Source organism: Scomber scombrus, chromosome 10 (genome assembly GCF_963691925.1).
Source record: "Scomber scombrus chromosome 10, fScoSco1.1, whole genome shotgun sequence".
Lineage (NCBI taxonomy): Eukaryota > Metazoa > Chordata > Actinopteri > Scombriformes > Scombridae > Scomber > Scomber scombrus.
In genome coordinates, this window is record NC_084979.1 from 1,822,995 (window position 1) to 1,850,335 (window position 27,341).

A 27,341-nucleotide genomic window follows, 5' to 3' on the forward strand; every position below is an offset into this window, starting at 1 on the left:
ACTCAGCTTCAAACAGCAGGGTTTGTCTTCCACTGGAAACTACTGCACTGATTTAAGCATCCACTGGCTCTGGGCTACTATACTCACTCCACACTTCAATCATCATTCTGTCTCAAAGACTCACTCCTGACTACAACATTACTGACTAATATACCTTATATGTTGCTTAAAGTCATTCACTGGAGTAAGAACCAGAATATATAGAGTGCTACAAGAAGGAAATGTTCTTTTATAGGTTATATTCCACTGCATGTATCTCTCTCCATCATCATAGCTGCTCTACACATTACAATCTTTTGGTGACATTGCATTGAAGTACTTATCTGGCTTACATGCCTCATATAGTTTCTTCATATTACAACCCATTCCAAATGCCACTACTGTTACTATAGCTACAGATGTTTGTGGCTGAAATGATCATCGAACTACAATTTAAAGTCTGGTGATATTCTGTGTTTTTCTTCTTATTGTCACATGCCATTTGCACACAAATATATATAGTATGCGTGATATACAGTACAGTATCTTATATCTATGTGCTATAGAGGGCCATTGCTGTCTATTAAAGACATATCAGTGAGACACACACACTGCACTGCTGCCACAAACAAGAGAACACCAAATATGACTTTGTGTTGGCACAGTTAATGATCCCTCCACTGAAAGTAGTCCCCGACTAATGCTTATTTCCATATTTCCTCCTGTTTGAGTAACGTATCTAACTGTGCGTGTGTGTGTGTGTGTGTGTGTGTGTGTGTGTGTGTGTGTGTGTGTGTGTGTGTGTGTGTATGTGTGTGTGTGTGAGTCCCTTTTAAAGAATTACAGTACATGTTCAGTAGGAACCAATGTGCTCGTAGCTGTGAGCCACAGACAGGATAGGGAGACTCACACACTATTATTTTAGATCTGTTCACTGGATTTGTTGAAAATAATAAAACATATAGAGTGCCACCAGACTTCTTTATAACACTAACTCACGCCTTTATAAAGAGTGTGTTCTCCAGTACTGCATATCTCTTCAGTTGTAACAGATGTTGGTACATTTAACTTACTATTGCTGCTTGTAGCTAAAATATTAGAGCTGGTTCTTACATTGTTAATCTGCACTACATTAATCAATCACAATCAGTTCATTTAGTTCCCTCTCATGTTTTACATAGGTGACTTAAACTGGTGAATGAAACGTATATGCAGTGTATGACACATACTGCATATGAGACACTTGAAAAGGCTTTTGCCCACGTACATTGGCATTAAAAATGACATCAGCAGGAGGTGTTTTTTTTTTCTCTCTGGGGTGACAAAAAGCCTATCCCTCCATCTCTAACAAACGTATCACAGTGCATTTCAAAGCCTTTTAACCAATATCTGTAAAGAGAGTCAACAAGCACAAATCACTTCATTTTCTTTGCGCTCCTTTGATTGTTAATATACTTTCTTCCAGAATAAGATTATAGTATTGCTCTTAAAAACTTTCCGCAATTGCTTTCTTTAAGCCTGCAGCTGTCCACTGAGGGCTTTGCTGTGTCGAGTATATCTTAAGAGTGCCTCTTATTATTATATTTGCTCCCAGCTCTAATCTTTATCGTGTTTATATTGACAGTCGGCAATTTTTGTTTATGGCTATTTTTTTTAAAAATCTACTAAATAAAGACATGAGCATGCCAGTGCCTGGGGAGTAAAGAAGATAAAGACTTTGTATTTAATAGCAGTTTGCTAAGACATAATGCCCTGATAAAGCCAGCATCTTTGTGTGGGCTGGATTGAGTTCAGTGCCAGTTCTATGTAGCGTCTCCTCAGAGCACACAGCTCGCCTGTAACAGCCCTTATAGCTTTCTGTGAAACTATATGTTTATGTCCGCAGTCAAGTATTTTTACAGAGTAAAACAACAAAAGTTGGGATTTTTTTCCATTGATTTATTTTCCAGAGAGTGTGTAGAGTTCTTAAATCTTTTGGCAAATAAGGTTCTCATCACTGTAAAACTGCCTACGTTGCATACACTCCACTCCTGCTGCTGCTGCTGCTGCTGCTGCTTACTATACTCTTTTGGTGCATTTGTTGTGACTAAATACCATTGTGTCGGAGCCGTATTGGAACAAAGGCAGGAACAATGCTGAACTGAGTGAATGGAAGCGTGTGAAGAGGCAGCGGCGGCGTCGTGGCGCTGGTCTCGGCTTCAGCGCGGTTTTGCCCACTTGGGCTCGAATTTGAGGCCTTTGTCGACAGAGCGGGTTCCCGGTGCCAACTGGCAGATTTGATTTCACTTTCTTTTGTGTTCTTTGAATAATTTGTAAAACTTTGGCCTCAATTAGTTGAGTGTAGATACCTTCAATTCAAGGGCCCCGTATTGTCGGCACAAGAATAAAAACCTGCAAGTCAAATGAAAATGTGCCATAGCAGCAAAAATTAAATTAACCTGTAGCTTATATTACAGTAAGCTGTGTTGACAAAAAAAAAAAAAGCTTGTGGAACAAATGTGAGCTGTTTATCTATAGAAACCATTTAGAGGAGTTGGTGCAGATGTTGTTATATTCCCATTTGAATAGGTTACATAAATGTTCTTGAATGGGTGATTTGCATTGACAGGGACTCAGTGTATTTATATTAATAAATGCATGTCAGGAAGTATATGACTATAGCAGGTGCAGTTATGTAAAAAATGACTATTTTCATCCTGGGCTTCATTCAGACTTTTGATCTTGCTGATAAATGTTGGTCAGGAAACCTCAATATGTTTAAATTCAGCAATATCTGTATTCAAACATCCACTTGATACCCAATCATCCCCCATGTACTGTATGTGTTCCATGTCACACTTCTGTAATATTTGACCTCTTTCATTCTTAAATATGTAGGCTGCACTTTGCTGGGCTGTTCAGCTTTGGTGAGTCAGACTGGAAGTCAAGTCCTGCAGAGTGCTGCAGGGCTGCCTGTGGTCTGTAATGGTTGGGAACCCCTGAGGTGCTACCTCTATTGGCCCTAAGAGCCTCCGTTGTTCAAGGCGAGCCCACTTGGTCAATGAGCAGAGAGAGGCGTCCAAAGAGCCTTCAGAGCCATGACAAGATGGTTAAAAGAGCTGCAGCCAGCTCCTCTCTGCTTCACTCTGTCTACATCTACTCACTGTTCAGCTGCTGAGGATGTGACGGAGACCACAAGTGGACACTGTGATTGTAGTCCTGCATTGGAACCCTCTGTTTACTTGGTCTGTTAGATGTGGTCTTGGGAAAGGATTGTAAATCTGTTGGAGATAATTACATTTTGATTAAAGGGCCCATTCACCCAAAAACTGTACAGTCACATACATCCAGTAAAACTGCATTTAGTTTAATTGACAGGACATTTAGCAATATACCCATCCATGTTACTGAAGCATGTGAGTGCACATGAGCATGAAGTGCAAAATACATAGTTGTGACTGATTGATTGATTGATTGATTGATTGATTGATTGATTAAAGACCTGTAGGATCACACAGCAGCAGGAACATGTGTCTCTAGGTTAAGTGGGGGTGTGCACATTTACCCACGTGGGACAGCAGAGCACAACACCTCGACACGAGCACAGGATGGCAACAGTTAGACAGGTGCGCTATTCCTCACAGATTCATCAGAGCTGCTGGGACATTTTTTATTTTATTTGAGGCTAAATGTCTTAAGTCTGTTTCCTCTAGCCTATCAAGTTTACAGCCTAATTACAGTTTTGCTGCTTAAATGCATGTCCCGCAATATCTGCAGCAATGTTTCCAGTTGAAAGCAACCACAAGTTATTGTATCTGTGTGATGATTGGGCAGATAGGCCAATTACTGAAACACATCTCATGGCTATGGAACTGTACTTCCTATCTGTGTGCTAAAAATGTTTATGCACCACTTATTAGAAACTGTAAGTATGTTCATAGAGAAACATGATGTCTTGCAGGTTTAGTTTGGTTTTTAAATGCTTTTTTTTAAATAAATCTGGTGTGCCACGTTGATGAGCTTGTAGTTCGTGAATCTGGGAAGTACAAAAACAAATGACCTGACAGTCTGTCATGTTGAAGCGAGGTGTGTAGCAACCAGTCATGGTGTGAAAATGTAGAGTGTAGGCAGGGAGGAGAGCTGGCAGGTGGGTTAAATCCTGCCCTGAGGCTGAGCAGATAATAGAGAAAGAGATCTTTATCAGAGACAGCACACTAGAAAAGACTTTTAGTACGACGTTCTCCTTTCTCTCTCACTCACTCACTCACACACACACTGAAGCATCAACAGGCCATTTTGTGAGACGGACATGGTGCTTCTCTACAAAATTCATCAATTGTTGAGCAAATGTAGTGTGTGTGTGCGACTGGTCAGAGCCCATGGAGCAAAACTGAAAGCAGATCCTGATTGTAATTATACTGGAACTAATATGATTTTCAAAATGAGCCATAATTAGTTTGATGCAGCTCTCTGGAGCTCTGTCAGTCTTTGTCTTCATGTCTTGGTCAAAGTGGGGAACAGCATTGTCAATATTCTCCTAAAGAAAACACTGTTTACACACTGCAGTCTTCTACCAGTCAGTCTGTCTATTCAGCAGTTTGTTAGCAGAATTCTAAAATGATCCATCCATACAGTGTATTGCTCACTCACTTCCACATGTATTCCAGAGGAACCTTATGAGGCTCTTAAAGATAGAAAAGTGGTGTATTTATAAAAGGATATCAAAATCCTTTATTTGGTCATATTAATATTGTAAAATATCAGCTGGTAGTGATCTCAAAGAGTATTCAACAGGGTGAACAAAGTAATCAATACTGTCACATAATGAAATGACCATCTGCAAAGGTAAAACAATTCAGATCATTAGTATAATGGAAAAAAAAACATCTGTATGCTGTTATTTTACGTTTTTCACCAAATAAATCCATTGTTTATCCCTTTGTTAAGATGAACTGTGAGCATCCACTGCTGATCACACTGCAGGTATATTTTATAAAGCACGGTTCAGCTATGATCCTCAATGATTGATTTACACAGTGCTATTGTAATTCAGTGTGTCTCCATAAAATAGCACTTTTACTACCATCGATTGGGAAGCGTTAGTGTTAACAGACATACTGTATTTAATCACTATACAACAAAAACACTTTGTTCAAACTGAATGTATTACACGTTGATTCTTCAGTTCAGGGGAAGGGACACACTCTGATTTGACTGCACATTGTGAAAAACATAATTGGGTATTAATTTGGTGATAAATCACTCTCCCTACAATAGAGAAATGGAATTACAGCTATCATTATTAAGTATTCAGAATGTCCCATTTTACTGCAACCATAAATAACTGGCTTTGGCTGGAAATGGACCATAATTGTTTAATTAGATTTGGGTTTTTTTTTAGAGGAAGACAGAGTGTATTTGTGTGTGATTGTAGTTTCAATGCCAGCGATCTGATAAAAAAAATAAAAGCATTGATGTGTTTCTATTCTAATTGTATTCTCACTGTAACAAAACAGGCCTGTTGTGTGAAAACCAAAGCGTAGCGTTTATTTATACCACGGCACATTTGCAAACCCTGTTGGTGTGTGTGTGTGTGTGTGTGTCTGGGTGTTTGTGTGTGAGGAGGCTGCACCGTGCCTCCATTCTCCTGATAAGACATAGCATGCCAATCGAGGGATCTGGTGGAGACAAAGATGAAGTCCAGGTTGAGCCCCTCTATCGGCTCTAGGCGTCTGTCTCATTAGCATAATCTCTGCTTCCCATTATCAGCTGGAGAGAGGAGCTGACCATCCTGATCCACCGGCCTGTCAAACTTTATTCTCCTCCATCCCGGGGATCCGCATTGCGCTGCCATATAAAGCGAGCGTGGAGCTGCTGCTAGCACGCGATAGTAAAAGCACCGATGCTGTTCAGGTTGTCAGCACGGCTGCCTGGACACCGCCGGCGACACCGTGCCATGACACGCTCGCTGCTTTCCAGCATCGGCCGTTTGTGACCACTCTGAGCATCACTCACAGCTCTGCTTTTCAAAACTGCTCTCAGGTGACCCACTTTTTTATAAAGCTAGACAAGAAATCTTAATATTATTATTATTCAAGTGGAAATTAAATTCATTGGGACATCACAGGCACACACAGGCTTCTTCTTCTGCTCATTTTAAAGGCCGTTTGTTGAACATCAATGACTTTTTGGGCACTGGCTGAATTGTACATACAAAAATAATCAAATGCTCAACGTTGAAACTGAATCCATTCTCAGATTCAGATGTTACCTTATTACTACTGAACACTGGTGTCCCCACACTGTAAATGACACGTTGTGACACACAGTGCACAATGAGGTCTGTGGATTATCCAGAGTAACACAGACACTCTCTCTTGAAGACACGTTAAAAATACATTTTCATCAGCCAACATGAACACAATAAATATTTTAATCACATTTGACCCACCAGTCAAGGAAATCGTGACACCCTTCTAAATATTTATTTCAGATTTAAAATTCTCAATAACTGGTAAATACATAAATTGATATTTCCTGCTCAAGTATTTGCAGACATGGATGATTACATATTTAAAGTGAGTGTGAAGGGACAAATAAAATTGTTCTGGAAAACTTAAGATGCTCCCAAAAAATGTATGTAAGTTGGGGATGAAAGTAATAATAAGAAAAAAAAGTTGTTTTTTTTCTTTTTTTGTTTGTTTTTTTTCTTTTTGTTTTTGTTTAAACAAAGGAGAGTATGGAAGTAAAACTAGATACACAAATAAAAAGTAGATATTAAATAAACTTGTAATTTCATTTCCTTTGTGTAAATACTGTAGTCTTTACTGTAACATTGCTGGTGGAAATATTGAATGTAGTTGAGTTTCTTTACTGGCTGCACACACTATCTACCCTCCGTACTGTGAATATGTTGATTGCTCTGAAAGGAAAATAAGGTGATGGGTTTGTTGGTGAAGGTAAAAAGAAGAAGAAAAAAATAGGCAAACAAAAAACTAACAAGCCTCACGGAGGTTTTTCTATGGCGTGCAGGCTGAAGCCGTGCAGAGGCAGGAGGAGGAAAGAGTCAGAGACAGAAAAATACTGGAGGGCGAAGAAGCCTCATTTTCGCTGCCACCCCTCCCTCTCTCCCACCTCCACCCCTCTCCGCCTTCCCTTAAATCCAGCAGCATGTGGAGGGAAAACAAAAATAGAGTCCATCCCGTCGCAGCAGCACCCCGAGGACTCGGAGGTGCCTTTTGGAAAGTGATCCCAGCCCACTGCAGCGGCCTCAAGTGTTGTCACGCTGAGTTAGTGCCAAATTGCTTTGCAGCAACCCCCCCCCCCCTTCTCTCTCTCTCTCTACCCTTAACACCACCACCACCTCCATCCCTCCTCCAACCTACCAGCAACAAACAAGCCATGTTCTGTATATGGAGGCTTTCTTTAAAGATGTGCATGTGTATAAATATATGTTGTTTTTTTTTACCTTGTTTTTTAGGAAAACAAATCTTTGCAGGGACTAAAATGGTGAAGGAATTGATTTAATTAATGCAGCAGCATGTCCTGCGGCCACATGTAATCCATTGAGAATTCTCTAGCGGGAGCTTTCAAGGAGGGCAGCTGGGGGGGAATACAAAAAGATATTCTCCCTGAGACTCTTCCAGTGGCCTGTAATGGCAGCCTTGCACTAATCCCATAATTCCTTGTTTAATTAAACTACAGAGGCGACCCTGTAGTTGTCTAAGCCAGTTTGATGGGGCTTTTCTGTCTTACTTCAACCAGCACATGACCAACTTCTGCACACAATGAACGCACACATATACAAACAAGTCAATACACGGTCCTGAAATATCCACGTCTGCCCACACTCTCTACAATTCTCTGCACCAAAATACATTTATAGATATATGTTTATATTAAATAGAGATGTGCACATTTCTGTTGGAGACCATTTTGGAGACATCTTTAATGTCTAACCAGATTTGACACACCTTAGCTAAAGCCTCTATACTCATGCAGGAATACCACAGGGTCATCGTATGTCACACTGTGTGAGATGGATCCAAAATCTTAGAATCTGTCAGATTGTGAGATGAATGTGATTATGATGTAGATAGAAAAATGATCATTACACAAGCAGACAGTGACATCATCCATCTGTGCATGTTTTAAAACTGCAACAAAACTAAAGCTGGTACCAACTAGCACCAAGTTGTCTTTGACAGAGATTTTTATATTTCATTTTTAAATCCTAATAATAATGTCATGTTGGTGTATTTTGTGCCATTTTTCGACGGAATAGTTTTAGTCTAGTGTCACATTTTCAGTAATAAGGTAATGGCACTCTAAAATGTTAGAGAGATCCACCAGGCATAGAAACTAATCATCATTCCATTCTCATAATATTCAGTGAAAACTCTGACCAATCATATCATTCGGTCCGAATGATATGATTGGCCGAGCGACCTCCCTGTTTTCCCCTTCCGCATTACGTAATCGCGCGCATCCCCCCCACCCGGAAGAGAGTCTGTTGTGGATCCACGGCATTATAATACATCCATGATCCACGGAGATAGCTGTAAACAGACAGTAGTGACTGACAATGACCGACAAAAGCGGACCACGGCTTCCACCTCAAGCCGCTCCCAGGGTGAAAAAGAAAAGTATATATATAGATATATAGTGCGCGTTCGCGGAGGGGAAGGGAGTGCGGGGGTGGGACATAGGAGGGAGGAGGGGTTGTTGCTGTTCAAGTTTTTTTCAAAGTGCTGTGTGAAATGAAAGAAAGGTAAGAGTCGCTTTAATAGACCAACATGTTTTGGCTTGCGGTCTTCTTCAGGGTAATCATAAAACACATTACAAAAAGTATTCAAACAGGGTATTTAAAACACAGAAACAATTCAAGTGTTAAAAAATATACAAGAAATAACTAATGTGCATCCAGATATGCATCAGCCAATGGGTAACACACTAAAGTGGGTTGGGTATATGGTCACGTGACTTCAAGCCAATCATTGTCCCAGACAGGCAGGGAAGCGAGGGGAGTATCCAATAGTGTAGGGCCTTAACAAACTTCAATATAATATAATATATTTATATATAATATAATATAATATATAATAGCCTTCAGTAACTGCTTCTCTATATAGCACTTTACACTGTTACAGGAAGAGTCAATGGGAAGCTGTAGCATTTGCAGTTTGGATGCTATTGCACAAAATTCTACAGTTTGAATTTTGGATTTTATTACAAATGGCTGATTTGGGGAGTTTTGCCTTTTTGAGTAACATTCTTTCATTGCTGTTATAATACATATTCATCAAGTGTTTTTGAATTTCCCCAAATTTCTTTCAAGCAAAAACTCAGAGAGGCAGGAGGATAACATGTGACAAAAATCTCCCTAACATTACAGTACTTTGATATGAGTCTCAGACCTCTGGCAGGATGCCTTTAATTTCCCCGTAATAATAAACACTTTGGTGTCTTACTGTCTGTCAGCAGCTTTCTTTCCACAGTTTTCATCCTCTCCTGTAATTACAAACATTCAGTGAAAACTAGTCATTTAAGAATGCTAATCAGCAGCTGATACATTACCACATCACCTCAATCTGGATACATTATTCATTTTTCCTCAATTTTGTGTGTTAACTCATCTTAGGTAATATGCACAGTACAGTACATATAAATTGTCCAACCAAACAGTAATATTTTTGAACCATTAATAGTCAGTTTCAGATTCAGATTTTAGCTTTCTTTTATATTTTGTGGAAATGTAAAAACCTACAGTACCAATCAAACATTTGGACACACTTTCTCATTGAAGTGAATAGGAAAGTGTGTCCAAACTTTTGACTGGTACTGTATATATTTTTCCATTGTGCCATATGGAACTGAAATCAGAAAACCTCTTGTATGACCTGTGATCTTTTTTTTGATGAGCTGTCAGAAATGCGCAAGTTTTTAAATCTCCACAAAACTGAACAATAGTTGTGTCTTGTGACTGTCATGTGATGTCATACATGTACTATATTCTACTCAACGATCCCGGTAATTCCTCATTTCAAATGGATATGTGCGCGCATCAGATAATCTTCCACAGCTCCTTCTGAACGCCAGCGTGCACACCTTGTGTGTGAGTGAAATCAGCCTCACAATAAATACACTGGGACTATTTTCAGCTTGCCAGCGTGTTTGTCTGGGGCTGCCCCGAGGCCCACAATGAAAGAATGGTGCTACACATGTCGTCAAGGTGGTCTGGAGAGATTAGCACCCCTCATTCCACTCCAACTCTCAAGCGCTGTGCCCCGGGGGATGCTGGGATATGCAGGTTTTTGATACAGAATTGTACTTACCAAGCACAAGGAAAATTGTATTGTAATATAAATAACCACACAGAAAAATCACGTAGCCTCCAGAAGAGTCATCGGAGGCCATGCTATATGAAGCATCATTTGTCCTCGTCCTCCCCTGCCTCCTCCTCTCTGTGTTTGGAGGAAGTTGAGTGAACATGCCTATTGCTGTGTTAACTCTTTATCACAGCCACATGATGTGGCTTGGCTCTGAAATACTGAGTTTGTTATCAACTGGACACATACAGATATGGCACATCAGGTCTATCGTCAGGCCACACCTTGTTGCCTTCCCTCCTCTGGCCTGGATACTTGGAAGTGATGCTGGCTGTGAGGGGAAGTCAAAGATGAGAGTAAGGTTGTGTCTTTTCTTGCAATGGACATCTAATTGCCCCATAAGCAATGGTGAGAAATCTGTTCTTCCCTGCAGTCATTAAGAACCCACACTGTCTTCTTCTGGGCTACTATCAGTCAAAGCTGTCCCCTATAAAAAGTTACGGCTCGTTTACTTTGCCAAATATGTTTTGGAGGTAGAGTAATAGGTGGCTGGATTATGTGTCCTCTGTCAGATGGAGTTTACTCAGTTGCCAACTGAACATAAAGCAACACGAACACACAACACGCGAGTAAAGGTGGAGGCACATATTACTATTGAGCATATTGTGAACATGATTTGGACATGATGACTGATGTCTGGGTCGGTTGTTAGTAGGGCTGGGTATCATTTAAAAAATGATGATACCAGTACCAATCCAAGTACCCTTAAAGTGATACCGATACCAACTGAGTACTTCATTTGATACCCATTCTACATTTAGTGCTCTGTCTTTTATCATGTGTAGCAGGTGTGTAGTGTAGACACACTTTAGAGCGTTTAGGTGGCATCTTGGGCTGAACTGCTAAGCGCGTTAAATCAAATTCACCACAACTTCACCACCACAGACAGGTTGTAGCTGCTGTGGCAGTGGGCCAATCACATGTCACATTACATTGAAGAATGCTTGCGTTGATTGGCTGTGAGCAAGTCCATACAAATACTCATATTTTCTAGCTCTGATGCAAAAAGGATTGATTGCATCGTATCGTTTGACGGGAGATGATTCCATACTACTTGGTATCGATTTATTTCAGGAGTACTGGAGTACTGATACCCAGCCCTAGTTGTTAGTCACAGTCAGCAGATAAAATCATATAATGTGTGATATGTAAAGATTCTAATCTGAAGTCTTCAGATCCAGAACTGCACTGCATACAAGTAGCTGGTTGCCATTTATGTTTGTTTTGGCACAAGAACCGTTCTGTGTGGTGTTTAGTGTTATTGAATGTCACATTTATGCAAGTAGGTGTAAGTATTTTTTATGTGTGGTTTGTCCACACATGATCTGTTAAACTAAGTCCTGTCTTATGTTTCAAGTCAGTGTTGACTTTTTCAGTATTTCACCGAACCACTGTCTTTACTGAACTTTAATAGACCCATAAAGACATGAATCATCTTAAGTTGATATTGCATGGAAACACATTTCACCAGTGAATCCTTTGCAGATATATTGAACATTCAAACTGCTGCAGCAGCTCTGAGGACATGTGTTTACAGGAGGATTTTTTTTTTTTTGCCCTGAGCACTCACTTGACTTCAGATGTTTGGAGATGCGTCCATTAAGGATTACTTAGTATTATATTTTGACAGGTTTGATGACTTTTAATAACTGCTGACAACTGCTTCCTTTTTGAGTTGATATATTGTTTGATCTATTATTGGATGTGTTATTTCCTGGCTTCGGCCTCTGTTTTTTGATATGATTTATAGTGAAGAACTTTTTTTTATTATATCCAGTTTTCTTTTCAGCTGGTCTGAATGGCTACATATGCTACATATTATTTTGTATATGTGAATTAATATGTTGTATTTCATTTAAAAGCATAGCTGTTTGTCACTCTAACACTGATTTACTGGACAGTGTTACTTTGCTGGAGTTAGAAGTCATTTGTTGATTGAAAAACTGTCATCAGAACAGGTTATAAAGAAATTCCAACCTCAGAATGAATGAATAAATGCTTTTTACTTTCTGTGTCTTTATCATTCATCCAAAAATGTCATTTCATTCCATTTCAAAACAGTTCGCTCAACCATTTTAGCATCTTTTTACAATTTTGTGATGTCAGATAATTGTGAAAGAAGAGTATGATGTTATTATACTGCTGCACATGTCATGGTTGTATGTACCATGGGATGTGACACATACAGATCATACAGTAAATCTCATGTGTTTGTATAACATATTCACAATATAAAAGTGCTGACATGAAGTGACCTCTAATGTACTCTGTGTGTTCAGGCAGTCGGATGGATGAAGTGTCAGATGTGGAGTCGGAGCCTGACCTCCCCCTGAAGAGGAAGCAGCGCAGGAGTCGAACCACGTTCACAGCAGAGCAGCTGGAGGAGCTGGAGAAGGCTTTTGAGAGAACCCACTACCCTGATATCTACACCAGGGAGGAGCTGGCCCAGAGGACCAAACTCACTGAGGCCCGGGTTCAGGTAACACACACTTACATCTCACTGTCTGTACATCCATTCTCCAACGCTCTATGCTTTAAAGGGTGGGTTCACTCATATACATGATAACAAAAATAAAAGTAGTAAAATAGAATTTAAGGCAAACTGCCTTCTTCAAGTCTGTGTTTTCTCTCTGTTTTGAGTTCCCCCAAATAATAAAACATCTTCTTATTCATCTCTGCTGGAACCTAACCATGCAGATTCACGAGATGATTGGTGATGATTAGTTTGTTCTGCTCAAAACATTCAAAAAACATCTCTTCCCAGAAACACTTTCCCAGTTGATCTGGATAATCAAAAACACACTGAAGAAAGCTATTATTGAAATAACTTTTTACCAAAGACCCTGTCCTATTTGTCCTATTCACATCTATTGAGTTGGAGACTCTGTATCTCAAAGACTGGGAAAATGAAAGCAGAGGTGTCTGCAGAAGAAGGAGGAGAAAATACTGGCTGTCTTTGTAATTTGGGTGAACAGACCCTTTAAAGATACATTCATCATTCTTAGTTAATTGTGTCACTGTTGAAGAACAACTGCAGCGCCTCAGATTTCTTTCTGTCACTCAGTCCAGCCCACAGATCCAGTTGGAAACCATTTCTAACATTTATCAGATTGAGTTACTGGTCAACAGTGAAACATTTTGTTTTCATGTGTCCAGCACTTCCTCTGCCCTCATGCTCCGTCTTTTCTTTTAGATTTATTTGTATCGTTGTACGAGATGTCACATTAATGTCAAGTCCAACTAACATTCACATACACACACGTACAGTATAATGCTGGAGGCTCAACCAGCTGTTCACATCTCAGATATGGAATGGCTTTGGTCTCTGTTTGGTTTTGACAGCTCCACAGTGTCCCAGCAGTGCTGGAGAAAAAATACTGTAGAGCTCTAACAACAGCTGTTAGGTGTTCAGCAGTGGAGTGGGGGCTGCATTCCTCATGTATGTCTCACTCCCCAACATCTTGGCTGGAATCTGTTTTTCCCACCACTTTCAAGCCCACCACTCATTGTAAAATTCACAGAAGAGTCTTGTCTCTCTCTCTCTCACGGGAGCTTTAATCCACAACAGCAACGTGGATCAATCAAGACCCGGGAAAACAGAGAGTGAGAAAGCAGCCACCATGGAAAGCATTCCTCACTCTGCCACTTAGCTGCAGACTTACTGCAGACCTCTGAATGATCCACCTCTGCATGACTCTGCTCATCCTGTGTTCACTGACAGCTTTCAGCCTCATATTCAAAAACCAACAGTGGATATACAGTTGACAAAATAATCTCAAGGTCCACTTTCTCATTTGTTCCGGAGCTTTTGACGTTATCACATGGTCCCCATCCATGCTGACTTGACTGGTCAAATGTAATGAGAGTTGTGTTCAGAGTTGTAAAGTTTCTGAGCAGGTGACTGAGCAAAGTCCATTGGCTGATAAGGGCAGATTCAGTGGAAAGCTCCAGAAAAAGCAAGTAAGTGGACCTTGAGTTGGGATTTTTGTCATGTGCTGTTAAAAAGTGGCAGCAGCAGTCACATTATGAGATTTTGGCTCCATATTTCTGACAGTCACAGAAGTTTCACGCTGTCTGTCTGTGATCTTGTGTCAAAGTATGATCTAAGACCACCATTCTGGATCGATGGCCATGTTTCCAGCAGTCATCTTATGTCTGGGACAGCTCAAAATCACAAAATGTGTAGAGGCCACAAGAGTGAGGGACTCCGCTGTAGGGATGAACAGAATTCTTCCACAACATATTCCATAATTATTGATGTGGAGAGGGCTGTCAAATAAAAAAGTTTCTTCCAGAAGTCAGCTTAGCTCTCAGATTGGTTGGTTAGTCGAGCGCCTAGTTGGCCGGTGAAGCAGCGACAGCACACTCCTACAAGGAGGATGCTGTCTAATACAAAATCTCCCATCGGTTTACAGCTGGGTCCAGATCGAAAGCCAAAGCATATGATTCACATCATTTTTATACTCATCAAACCACTCAGACAGCCCTCATGTCCTGTACGGAAGCATCTGCATTCAATATGTTTCTACACTCATTTATTCTGCCTCTGTGTTACTGTTTCATTCTTTGGGATGTACATTTTTACTGATGATGGCAGGCATGGTCTCAATAATGTTGTCTTCATTTTACAAAATTAAATAACTTAATGATTTTGTAAAAACAGTTAAATAAACGGAGAGAAGGAGGCTTTTAATGAGACAAGAATATTGATTATGAAGAGGTAAAAGAGTTGAAGCCACCTGTAAACAGAAAGGGGTGTGGAGCTCAAAAAAGATGCGTGTGCATGTGTGTGATAGTGTGTGTGTGTGTTGCTGTCTGTGTGTGTGTGTATAGTTTATATAGAGAGAGTTAGCGTGAGATTGATGTCAAATCTCTTCATGGCTCTCAGTCACTGTTCTGTTGGACTTTACTGCTGTGAAATTCAATCAGGTTATCCAGGTTTTACTGCTCATCCTGGACACACACACACACACACACACACACACACACACACACACACACACACACACACACACACACACACACACACACACACACACACACACACACAGACACACACACACACACAGACACACACACACTGATAGTTCCTCCAGTAATTCTAAGGCATGTCAGTATACTAGCAGCTTAACACCAGACACCGTGCATGCATACTTCCACACATAGCTGTCACTACCTCACCAGTCATCTACAGACTTAAGTGTAGAGCTGCACTAACTCTTTTCATTATTGATTATTCAGTTTGTTATTTTTTCTGATGACTACAGTAGATTAGTCATTTTACAGTAAATCCCAAAGGTCATTCACATGCACCATCACCATTTCCCATCACATCATAAAATGTCTTGTTTAGTCTAACCAACAGACTATTGTTTTAAATCATTCTTTTAGTGCTGCCTTTAAGAACGCGATGATGGATGGGGATTTTTTTCATAGAGTTTTAATTTGTTCTGATTTAATAAAAGAGAGCTTTGTAGGTCTTGTAGGCTCTCAGACTCTCAAGTCTTCTTATTAAAACTATTAACTATTCATTTCACTAAAACACATGTCAATAGATACGGGTCTAATTTACAAACATTTGTAGCAATTATACAAAAGTATAACATTTTAAAATATTTTCATTATTGTATATTTTGGGACACTTTAGGAAAAGTCATCAGGGTAAAAGACATATGAGGTGTTTGTACAGCTGTCAAATGTCAAAACAGGTCAAATCTGACCCAAACACTATGTAAGGGTTAATCAAAAGAAGCAGAGGTCAGTTTAAGGCCACATTACAATCTGATATCAGAGTGAAGCAACAAGACTGTTAGAAAATGATGGCTTATTCATACACACACTAATTCACACAAAGTCTGCCTGTAAGCAGGGAGGCAAGATTTAACCAATATTGAGGTTTTTTAAGTCGCCCCAGATGTTAATACTGTCTTTTTTTATTCAAATACTGTTATGAAAGTGATGGTAGCCAATATTTTGTTACTGTATTCATGACCTAGAAGTCTAGAAACTCATTCAGTTTCATGTTGCCTAATAAAATGATCATATACTGTAATAGAAAAAGAATAGCATAGAAAGCTTTATTATCATCATATATAACACATCATATACACTCATTCTTGCTGAGAATGGAGATGATGAAGAGGACATGACCGGTCGAGGCAGATGGCCGCCCACTTTGAGCCTGGTTCTGTCTGAGGTTTCTTCCTGTTTTTTCTTGCCACCGTCCCCAAGTGCTTGCTCATGTGGGAATGTTGGGTCTCTTTAAAATTAAACCTGAAGAGACCTGCTCTATGTGTAAAGTGCCTTGAGATGACTTTGTTGTGATTTGGCGCTATACAAATAAAGATTGATTGATTGATTGATTGATTCCTCTCTCATGTCTGTGTGGTCAAGCTACAGCCAGCAGCTACCTAGCAGCTTAGCTTAGCATACTGTAAGGACTGGAAACAGTTAGCCTGGCTCTGTTCAGCATTAACTAAATCCACCTACCAGCTTCTTTAGAGCTCTCTGATTAACATATTATCTCTACATCTGTGTGTTGTATCTCATTTTTTATTTAATCCATAAGAAAATGCACACACAGGAATACAATGTGCATCTATTAATGAACTGAAGAATGAAATAAACCAGTGAAAAGTCATGTCAGGGTTTCTGAGCTGTTTTCTGTGGCTGTGTTAGGAAGGTGGTTGACTGTTTCTCTTTTACACTGCGTCCCGTCCATAGTCATACTGTAACTCTGCAGACGGAGCTGGACCGTTGAGTCGATCAGTCAGACTCCGCTTCTTCTCCTTCTCTCGCAGTAGTACCTCAGGGCTACAACACCTGCTCTAATTATTTGAGTCTCCTCCACAGAAATAGGAGTCCAAATGAACTTCTCCACTTGAAAGGCATGTTTTCATTTGCTCCAAATGAAAAAAGGAGGATTTCTGGAGAAAGTGGGCGGGTGGAGAGCTGGAGGCAAAGACGTATAAGGTTCCTGCCAAGGCTCTGGAAGTGTGTGTGTGTGTGTGTGTGTGTGTGTGTGTGTGTGTGTGTGTGTGTGTGTGTGTGTGTGTGTGTGTGTGTGTGTGTGTGTGTGTGTGTGTATGCATGTACGTGCGTGTAGCCTATATATATGTGTGTGTGTGTTCATTTATTAACTCGTGAGTGGTATTGTATGGTCTGATTCAAATGATGCAAATGATCAAAATGTAGTTTCTCGTGTGTCCTCATCTATGTGTGTGTGTGTGTGTGTGTGTGTGTGTGTGTGTGTGTGTGTGTGTGTGAGGAGGAGACAGAGGAACAGACGGACAGAGCCGAGCCCTGTCAGTGTGTTTTGTGCACAGCGACAGGCTCATACTCGCTCTGAGCTTCTGTCTTTTAGTTGGCTTTAATTAAGAACTTGGAAATTAGTGCCCTGCTGAGTTGAAAAAGAGCACCGTTTAGCTTTTGGCAATACACACCCTTTTGTCATTTCACAATCTGCCTGATTTGGCTCACTTTATTGGACTTGGAAGTAGGTGTGTGCGTGTGTGTGTGTGTGTGTGCGTGTGCATGTGTGTGCGCGTGTGTGTGCTTGAAATTGAAGTTCTTATGTTAGACCTTTATTCTTTTTCTTTCTAAACTCTTTCAAACAGCTAATGATTCTGTGTATGAGTACTGTAATATGAATACAATTCTTACCCTGGGTGAGAAGAGAGGTCATGTTGAATAACTATGTTTTCTTTAGTTTGTCTTACTGGGACCTGTTCTATAGTGCTGTAAATGAACATTGGTTTTCTTATATGTTAGATTTAGTTGATAATTAAAATGGAATTATTGCGTTTCTTAACTATAAGGTTGTAAGTGTGGCTGCTTTGATCGCTCATGTGTTCAGTGTTGAGCTGTTGGATGTTGCCGCCTCCCCTCCCTCCTCTTTGGCCTCCATTCATCCCATTGAGGCTGCATTCATCTGTCTGGAGCCAATAAGGAACAACGCATGATTAACCACTCACACACACACACTCACTCACTCCATGTACACATAATAACATGCACACACACACACACACACACACCCACACACACACTCACTCGCTCACATCACGTACACATGATATAATGCACACACACACACACACACACACACACACACACACACACACACACACACACACACACACACACCGTTTTCTTTCTCTTATTTGCGAAAATATTTTTTTCTTCTGCATTCTGCTAACATTTCAACTTTGAACTCTTCTGATGTAGTAAAACTGAAATATATATTCAAACATTTTAAATCCTCAGCAGCTCAACAGTTGAAAGTGTTCTTCTGACCTCCTGTCTGTGTTTAACTTCTCACCTTGCTACAGTGATGTAAAAGTGTGCTCCAGGTTATATAGGTTCACTGTGACATCATTGGTGGCTGTACTTAAAGACTTAAAAAGGTGTAAAAAGCATTTCAACCATTTAGATTTGAATTGTGGAGTGTTTAGCATAAACCCGGCCCTGCTGCTGTAGAGGTATAAATACATTCAGTGCACACTACTACTACTACAGTCTACAGTTAGCCAGTTAGCTGAGTTAGCTGCCGAGTTAGCCGCCGAGCTAACAGCTGAGTTAGCAGCAGAAAGCTCTCAGACGTAGCGTCCATGTTTCTGGTAGAGGTGGTGATTTTGATTGACAGGTGACACTTGGTAGGGGGCGGGGTTTTAGCGGACTCGGCGGGCACTCCCACAGCGTTTGGGAGCAGAGACAGAGGCTAGTTTTTTTCTGTTTTTTTGAAGCCTAATTTCATATATTTGGCAGGGTGGTTAACAACACACCTTTCTTTGGTTATCAAACTTAGAACACATATTTATTCTTACTTTACACGGACTTTAAGGTTGCTTAAAGAAATGTATGTTTTTTTTCCTCTATTTTATTTTCATCTCTTGTCTATTTATTTATTTATGTGCAACTATGTTATATATATGTTTTATTATATACTTACATTTGTACACGTTTGAACGTATGTATTGTTTTTGATAATCAGCTCTCTGTCATTGTTTCATGTACGTTAGTCGTATCTAACTTTGTTTGTATATTTTGCTGAATAAATTAAGGGTGCATAAAGAGCTCACTACTGAATACACCCATCCCCACCCATCAGTGGATGTATGTGCTGCTGAGACAGCTCCATATTGTGCACTACATATTTCCAGTTGCATTTAACTGTTCACTAACTTCAAGTCAAAATTGTCCCAAAGAAGCAGCTTTTTCCTCTGACTGTGACACTAACATAGCATATGACACAAGCTGCCTGCTAATAAAATGAATGACTAACCTTCAGTTTCTTTTTCGTTTTCTTTTTTTCTTTGTTTGTTTGTTTCAGGTGTGGTTCAGCAATCGAAGGGCCAGGTGGCGAAAACAAGCCGGAGCCAATCAGCTAGCAGCATTCAACCACCTGTTGCCGGGTGGATTTCCTCCCACAGGGATGCCAACACTTCCTACATACCAGCTGCCAGAGTCCAGCTACCAAACCAACACTCTGTCCCAAGGTAGAGCACATCACATTCTAAGCTCCAAAAGATACTTCCAAAACATAAACCCTCATGTGGTGTTTTGATGATGGTGGTGGAGAGAATGAGTCGCTTATTTATTGTCATCACTCCCTGCTGTGCAGAGCTGGAGTTTACTTTGGGGAGCAATGATGCAGCGACACCATACATCAACTCTGCTAATATTACTTTCACATAACTATCCATGCTGTGTGAACTGGTTGAGTGAAATGCACATAATTTTTGCAGTATTAAATATAGGACTGATCAGTTGTATGCAACAGCCATGTTTGGTTTGCACCATATTGCTGAAAGATAGGATAATGGATTATCACAAGTTGTGACAGATTGAGACACAGTCAAGATTAGCTCTGTCTGGCCTGTAAAGTGCAATTAATTGATCATTGCAGCTTAATTAACTGGAAGCCACAAATATCACAACTTTTTTTCTTTTTTGTGGCAAAATATAAAATACAAAAATGTTATAATATTATGTAAAAGCAGGAAAAAATGCACATGAAGGACAACCATACAAACATAAAGGATTACCATACAGTATTATACTGTGATCATCTCTTTGTAGGTGCTTCTTATCTATGTGCTGTTGTGTTTTGTTCTACAGACGGTGGCGGTACAGTTCACCGCCCCCAGCCGTTACCTCCATCAACTATGCACCAGAGTGGTCTGTCCAGCACTGACAGCAGCTCGGCATACGGTCTGGCCTCCAACCGCCATGGCTTCTCCAGCTACTCCGACTCCTTTATGAGCTCTGCACCTAATAACCATGTCAACCCCGTCAGCAACGGACTCTCCCCACAGGTAACACCTGCTGGACTGCTATGATATTTATACACCAGGATGTGCACTCATAGTAACATTAGCTCAGTCATGAAGTCAAGTAGATAGAATTAAACATGTACCTCATCAGTGTTGGACAGTTATACATCAGTGTGATCCCAGCAAGAACCTCTGTTATTTAGGTCAGCTGGGTTGTTTGGACAGTCACTTTAATGTCTCTGTGTTCAGTGCAGAGAACAGATATGAAAGCCAACAGGACAAGATTTTGGTACTGTAAGCATTCTGGTTTTCATTTGTAGCCTGAGTACTATCGACCAATCACATTTGAGCAGGCTTTGGTTTGCATGCAGGAAAACAGTCTGTGTGGAGAGAAAAAGAGGCACATTGGCTGGATTGCAATCTCAGAACCATCTGACAGTGATTTAGCTTTTTGTTTTAATTTATCTGCACTGATATGGATATATCTGTTTATAGAGATGAATTAAGCTGCTACTCAGACTATAAACAATGACCGGCACATGGAAGAGAAAGTCTTGGTCAACATATCCATCATGCTGTTATGATAATGTTGTGAGCAACCACACTTATGATTGATGAAAGGAAAAGCAGAATGGTACTGAATAGTTTGACAGGTAGGTGGTCATTCAACATATCAGCCTCTGCTCATCCTGGTGTTGTGTGGCCCACTGACTATGCACAGTAGTGTTTTCCCCGCTCACCCTGCCCATGAATTCCCGCATAAATTATACATCATGGACTTCTTTTACACACATAAAACCTCCATGGATCAAAAATGTCATCCTCTATTTACATGAAATGGTTCAGTCCTGCCTACACACCAGGTGAATGGGTCGGTTGGGTTCTGGTTACAGTAATTGTGCATGGTTGGTGGGTTCTGTTCTTGGTGGTGGGGCCCAGTGTGATGTCTTTTCATGGGACCCAAAATCCCTGGTGGCCCCCCTGGCTGTGATCTTCCAGTAGTCAGTCATTTCTCATAATTAAGATGATATATTTGCAGATTTGAAATTTTACTGGAAATGTCAGGCTGGATGGAGATGTTGTTGTGCAATATGGTTTAGGAGAAGGGTTTTGATTGGCTGTCAGTGTTTCAATCGTTCATCTAATTGTCCCGAAAGTGATACCAACGATATCATCTAAACAGTCATTGTCTTTATAGTTATGACGTGGACTCTACCATCCAGTTAAAGGTTTTTTTCAAAACTATATATTTATAGTGATGATTGTAGTTATAGTTATTGTTGTACAGGGCTCTTAAACCGTCATGAGACAGATAGCCAGCAGGTTCTGAGATGACTCTTTCCCTAACCTTGGCCATGCTGTGGTTGCCATGCACAGATATTAGACAGCGACAGTTTTTGGACATTAAAACATTGCCACTGAACAAAATCCAGGCTTTTACAGAATCATCTAATGTCAGTGTTCCTGTGTGGTAACAGGGTTAGTTTATCATGCAGTGCAGAGTCCTCACTTTAAATCAGTCATTACTCGATGTAAACACAGCTTGTTTCATTCACAAAGAGTTGGCAGGAGGGAGGGATTCCCTGCGTTCTCCTGTCCTGCTCTCTTTGAACAATAACCATTCAAAATGAGACTGGACTTGTGTTGTCAGGCGGGATTGTTGTGTGTGTGGCAGAATGTCAATGCATCACTGGCTGAAGATGAAATTTGATGCAGTTAGTCACAAACACCAGACAGTGCAGCCCACCCTGAAAAAACCCACAACATCCTCCTAACGTGCAGTAAATAAGATTGAAATGGTGTTTATATAGAGTTCAAATTCAACACCACATTTGTCTGCAATTACTCTATTTTTACATATTTTATTGGCAGTTTTTATTTTGCTTTTCGGCGCCAGTTGACTTTCTTTTCCTCCTGTTTTTCTTTGATGAGAAGAGAGACGTGAGGATTTGGTGACAAAAAAGAGATTTGCCGTTGTTGCTGGAGAGTTGGTGATAACAGAGCTCTTTCTACAGCTCATATGTTTATTAATCGTTGTGTCGAGGCTTAATGCTACAAAAAGAAACCTGCATATGTATCAAGAGCCATGGCCGCCTTCTCCATGCCTAAACAACACAGCACTGGTTTACATTAGGGATTACCACACTGCGGGAATCCACTATATACATTCTTATTATTATTCTCGACTTAGATGTTTGACTTTGTGTTTTAGATGTGACACAAAGAGTAACTTTGCTATTCAATTTACCTCCACATAAAATTAAATAAAATGAATGCTCCTGTACTGTTTACCTCAGTGAAATCATCAATAAATGCCACTGTGTCAGTTTCATTAGCTGGGAATGCGCACTCGATACTTTTAAAGGTAATAAATCAATACCAGGTAGTATGGAAAACATCTCCTGTCAAACGATCCCTGCAATCTATGCTTTTTGTACCCAGAGCTAGAAAATATGACTATTTGTATGGACTTGTTCACAGCCAATCATCACAAGCATTCTTCAGTTAATAAATATTAATCATTTGAAGACTTTTAAAATGCATTTGTGTAAAAAATGAATCATTTAGAAGTGGAGGAGTGGTGACATTTTAGACAGTTTAATGCTTCTTTTCACGTGCCCAAACCATAACAGAAGCACCATATTGGACAGATGCGCTGCTATGCTTTGACTCATGAGCTGTTCCTTCTTCTTCACCATGTAAATGATATTCTGCTCATCCACAAAACTCTACCACGTAGTTTGATTTCTAGTTTTCATGTGTTGACCTGCTTCCAACTACTGGTTTTGTCAAACCAACTACCTTTAATATCTCACTGAGAGGTTTTTGATTTTTTTCATCCTTATTATCTTCTTACCTTGCACGTTCACGTCTTTACTCCTCATATTGACAAACCACTCATGCATCAATCAATACAAACAATAACAATGTTATTTTAAATTCTATTTCAACTTAGAAATTTCAGGAGCGAATGTATGTAAAATAAAGTCTGGTTCCAAATCTCTGTATCGTGGCCCACATCAGCTGCTCTTCCTGTGGTTCTAATAAGGCTGTTCCTGCTGGTCGGAGAAAACAAGACCAGCTCAAACACAAGAGGGCTTTTAATTTGAAATAGATACAGGAAGTGGCGGCATTTGGCCGTCCAATGGTATAACCTTATCACTCAGGTACACAGTCACTCAGTCAGTCATGGACTTTCACGTTTATAGGGCCCCAGCAAAAAATGAGCGAAGAGCTTTGTAGGCAGGATGAATAAAATGATGGCCAATCAGAATGATGCTCTAGAGCTACTAAAATGGCTAAAACTGATGATAAGTTTAGTTCAAACTAAATCTTTATTCAATCATTGTGAAAAACTCATGATGTTGAGATGATGTCAGCTGGATGGCTACTAGCCTTGCTTCTGATTGGATAGAATAAACTGACCCGCCTCCATTTATAAATCAGTTAACATGAACAAATTGTCAAGCTGAGAAAATAAATGGCAATTCTGATTTTCAGTCTATATTAAATAAAACTAGACACATGATTTCAATATGAACATTTCATTTAATGCATTCATATACAGTGGCTTATATGATGCAGTGAAAAGATTACATGCAGTTTATTTATATATAAGGCTGTCATACATTGTGTTTATAACTTTGATGATACTGAGAAGCAAATTTAAAGGGAAAATCAGGTTTGAAGAGATTAAAATATAGCTGCTCTGCCAGGACTGTTATTATTATACTTTTCCTGTAGAACCATTTTGGGGGAGTGTGTTCCTCTGCTGCAGCACCTCCTACGTATAGATCAAATCTTCAAATTATCCATCATCATCATGTATTTTGTTTCTCATTTTCTACCGTTTTATTTGTTTCAAATGGTAACATTTGAGAAGGCTGCACCATTTTGCAAAGATTTCAGACATATTTATGAGCTTAAGGCAGGAGTGCTTTTACCCTCCACTGTTATATGTATATATACTGTTAGGACAGAACACATCATATGAGTTCACTGTGGAGGAAATCCCATCAAATTGAAATCAATACAGCTCCAGTAAATTCATTTGATTGAAATGGTATTCATCCCTGACATGAAATGCATCTGCAGTGAATGCTGCTGCGTTCTGTGTTTATTGTCCTCTCAGTCTATTCTGAATGGCTCTGAGTTCCAGCTCAAGCTTTTCCATTATGGGTTCACTGCTGTTGACCCTTTCATCATGTTCCCAGGCATTTACATGCGATAACAATGTAGGGCGAATTTCCTTAGATCCCACTTCAAATTTGCAGGGAGACCATATGCTGTACGTCTGACAGGCAATAATTCAATTTGAAACAGCTATATTGCATTTGGAATGTAATTCACACAAGCCGTTTCTGTGCCTCCTCTGAAATTGAATGGGAAAGAATTAGAGGATGACTTTCATGTGGAGATGGAGAGTGCAGCCAATTCCAAGTCTTATTGACAGAAAGACAAAATGACAGTATGAAATGCCATCTCTGTGATGGCACTGCATGAGTAAATAGAAAGCCTTTTCACAGCTTCATCATCAGTGTTGTTACAACCTCCCTCCTGCCTCAAAAAGCCTGAAAAAAATAAAGCGTTTTTTACTTCTTTTTTTTTTTATTTCAACCACACTTTTTGACAAATTCCCATAAATCTATTTTGCTTGTGAGCCTTCTGAGTGGTGAGGAGTTTTTTTCCCCCACTCAGACAGCCAGTGATGCTGGATCAATAATCCCTTTTTGTCAGGTCAGACAACTTAGTGACCTGGCACTGAAGATGAAACTATTACTTTCCACAGTGACCCCAACACATCAATGCATCACACCAGTAAAGAAGAACACATTTCTCCTCTCACACTCTCATTTTCTCCCTAGTTTGTTGTGAGAGGAAGATTTAGCCTGCTTTGGAATGGTGGAGCTCTCTGGCTCGCTATTTGATGTCGGGTTGAGGGAGAGAGAGAGAGAAAGAGGGAGAGAGAGGGAGAGAGAGAGAGCGGGCAAGTAAGGATAGAATAGAGTGGCTTTCAGTGTAGGGGGATCAGAGCTGCTTTGGTTCTCCAGCTCTGTCTCTTTGATCCATATCCCCAGGCCTGCCTGCCTGCCTCGCTAACTCAGGCCTCTGCTCGTGATTCCTGACAACTGTCGGCCTGAGATAAGGAGGTGGGGGTGTGGGGATGTGCTGATGGGAGGGTGGGGGGGGGTGGGCCTCTTCTCACACTGCCCCCCACCCCCTGCACCACTACCACATACAGTACACGTCCATTAACACAGTAACCAATTTTTAAAAATCAATGACCGAATGTGTTGAATTATAATCAAGAAGCCTGGGCACACAGAGAGCTGCCAGACACTGAGGGGGGGTAAAAAAAAAAAATTGGTTTGTGACATCTCTCTACCTCAAGCCCCTCCCCCACACAAAAAAATAAAAACACCCCCAATTCCTGTGCCCATCCTCCTGCAGCCCCTCAACTCCCAGTGTGTTGACACGGCTGTGTTCACCTGAATGTCAATGAGTGCAGCGCCTAATATTAGTCTCAGCTGCTATTAAAATTTGTAGTATTAAGCCCTTTGACTGGGCACGCTGTCAACTGGCACACTCCCATGTCAACAAATCAAAAAGGATGAGCGCATATATTTACATCATTCCCATACTGAGGAGTAGAGTGGGGGTTGGGGGGGGGGTTGCTGTTAATTAGAAATCGTCTGAAAAACAGACTCAGTTTGGCAAGAAGCAAAGCAAGGAGCTTTATTGTAAATAAATAAATAAAAGAGAAGACCTACTCAAGAAAGATGCCAGAAAGCAGAGGAATTTAAATCATATCCACTAATGGGATGTTTGTAGAATTTTTTTTTTTTCCTCTCCTGGAAACTAAATGGAGCTCTGGGTGTGTAGAAATGTGTTAAAGCACCTTTGGATGATTGCCTGCAACTACAACATGGAACTTCAATCTGCTGCTTCATTTATGTGATCAATTTATATGTGCCACGATAGAGAATATCTGATTCTGATTGGCCAGAGGGAAAATCTTCACATCTCTGTCTTAGTTTAGCATTCATCATTGAATATGAATCCTTGTACCAGGACTTCTCTTGGTTTTAGCTGTTAGTAGACTTCAGCTAACCAGGTTTCTTTTTCCTACCTGGATTTTTCTCACCATTTTTCACTCGTCCACATGTTCCCATTCCTCCTCTTCTCCTGCCCTACACCCCCACCACCATCAATAGGAAGCTGCATTATACACTGGCTGTGGACAAATGGAAGCATTATGTAAATGTAAGGCCATATGTGTACGGGTGTCACATCCTCTCCACAGATGATGTGTGCTGCTGCTGAATTCACAATTAAACAGACAAATATATGGGAATGTGATTTACATTCATCTTGTGTGACTAACACAACCCCGGAGGATGAAAAGGTCTAAAGCAGAGCAGATAATGTGAGGATTCTCAGCTCTACTTGTACATCCACTGTGGATGTCTTCCTCTGACTGTGTCTGCAGCCCTGAGCATATAGACCCATCATATATTCACTGCTGTCCTCTAAAGCTTCTGGTAGAGGCCTGTGCACAATATACTATATACATACTATATAGGGTATTTGCAATACTATGTGTTTATTACTAGAGTAGAAAAGGATTGATGTCCTTAGATATGAGGTAGAATAGGGAGCTGATATTGTGAAGAGCTCACAGTTTATTGTTTTTGAACTCAGAAGAAGAGAATATCCTCTG

The 27,341-nt window shown here is 40.3% G+C and overlaps 1 protein-coding gene across 3 annotated transcripts in view; it reads left to right on the forward strand.

The window, feature by feature from the left end:
- The window catches only part of LOC133987135 (paired box protein Pax-7-like), a 59,835-nt gene that overhangs the window by 16,694 nt on the left and 15,800 nt on the right, over positions 1-27,341 (forward strand). For all 3 annotated transcript variants that reach the window (XM_062426384.1, XM_062426385.1, XM_062426386.1), the window contains exons 5-7: positions 12,626-12,825; positions 19,678-19,843; positions 20,466-20,662. In XM_062426384.1, coding sequence (XP_062282368.1) covers positions 12,626-12,825; positions 19,678-19,843; positions 20,466-20,662 — 563 coding nt within the window. The remainder of the gene's footprint in view (positions 1-12,625; positions 12,826-19,677; positions 19,844-20,465; positions 20,663-27,341) is intronic.